This window comes from Phaethon lepturus, unplaced genomic scaffold (assembly GCF_000687285.1).
Source record: "Phaethon lepturus isolate BGI_N335 unplaced genomic scaffold, ASM68728v1 scaffold51509, whole genome shotgun sequence".
Lineage (NCBI taxonomy): Eukaryota > Metazoa > Chordata > Aves > Phaethontiformes > Phaethontidae > Phaethon > Phaethon lepturus.
The window spans coordinates 7,414-8,655 of NW_010566556.1; the positions used below are offsets into that span (position 1 = coordinate 7,414).

At 57.5% G+C, this 1,242-nt stretch overlaps 1 protein-coding gene across 1 annotated transcript in view; it reads right to left on the minus strand.

The window, feature by feature from the left end:
* Positions 1 to 1,242, minus strand: part of PLXND1 (plexin D1) — a gene marked incomplete at both ends in the record, with an annotated part of 33,886 nt that overhangs the window by 7,137 nt on the left and 25,507 nt on the right. The window contains one exon of the mRNA XM_010295536.1: positions 208 to 242. Within this exon, the coding sequence (XP_010293838.1) occupies positions 208 to 242 (35 nt within the window). The remainder of the gene's footprint in view (positions 1 to 207; positions 243 to 1,242) is intronic.

Genomic DNA, 1,242 nt, shown 5'->3' on the forward strand with positions numbered 1-1,242 from the left:
CCCCTGCCAGTGTCCTCGCTGTCGTGGCGGCAGGACGAGTCTGGGGGAGCGGAGCCGCACCGTGCCGGTGCCACGCCGCAGAGCGGGCATCCTGGAGCGACAGCTCTGCTCCCCATCAGTGCTCCCCTGGGCGGGGAGGAAGGGAGCGTGGCCCCCGGCCCGCCAGCACACAGCCACCAGCCTCGCAGCCGGGAGCCGGGTACTTACCAAGTGGAAGTACTTGTCGGTGTCCAAATCCTTCACTGCGAAGCACAAGAGAGAGACACAGCAGCTCAGTCAGGGGCCCAAACCGCGACCCGCCCCCGCAGACAGCCTCCGCGTCAGGAGGCGTTTCGCTTTCCCCAAGAACCCCGATGCCAAGCTGGTGTCCCCACCCCAAGGGACCTCAACATTTATGTGTTGCTGGTGTTTTACCGCCTTCCGGGGCGCGTGGCGAGTACCTCAGGAAGTACTTTAAGGAGGACTTGAGGTCTCCCAAGGTCTAAGAGGGTACAAGAGCAGGATCAGCACAGGGGCACTCCTGCATTGTGACGCTCCACAACGCCCCGCGATGCCCCGCAGCCCTGCGCGCCCTGGGCCATCTCCTAGCCTCGTCACCAAGGCAGCCACAGCCCCGAGCAGCCCCACTGCGGAGACGGGCTCGGTGCGGGCAGCCTGGAGATGGGGTTTGAAACTCCTCGTTCAATGCGAATTTTTGTCTCCCTTGGTCTGTTTAGAGTCTCTGCGCAGCCTGAAACCTTGAAATACACTGGCAAGAAATAGAACATGTGTAACTGGGAGGGAAAGGGCTTTTCCAACCAAGTGGTTTTAGAGCTGCCTTTTTTTTTTCCACTTTGTTAGCACAGATTGAACGCAAACCCCTAACGAGGATGTGAGATGAAAGGTGCAAACACCTCTAGCTTAAGGGCTGGGAAAGCACTCGGCACCCCAGCAAATTGAGTGAGCAGGATACTGAGTAACACGTTTTTAAAGCAAAATCACAAGCATGACACTTGCGTCTCCCACAGTGTGTATGTGTGTCAGCAATCTATACTTCCCAGACCTTCTTCATTTCTCCTACAGAAGGAAAAGCAGGCACAAAACCCCACTTTTTTTTGCAAGTGACATAGACAAGCCTTAAAATTAGAAGGGGTGTGCAAGCCACCCGCTCTCTAGGATCAGTCCCAGACTCGAGGATCTGTGACCTCTCCAGTGGCCACTGCAGCTCTGACCCGCTTCCGTTCTCCGAGTCCCGCGCGGGCG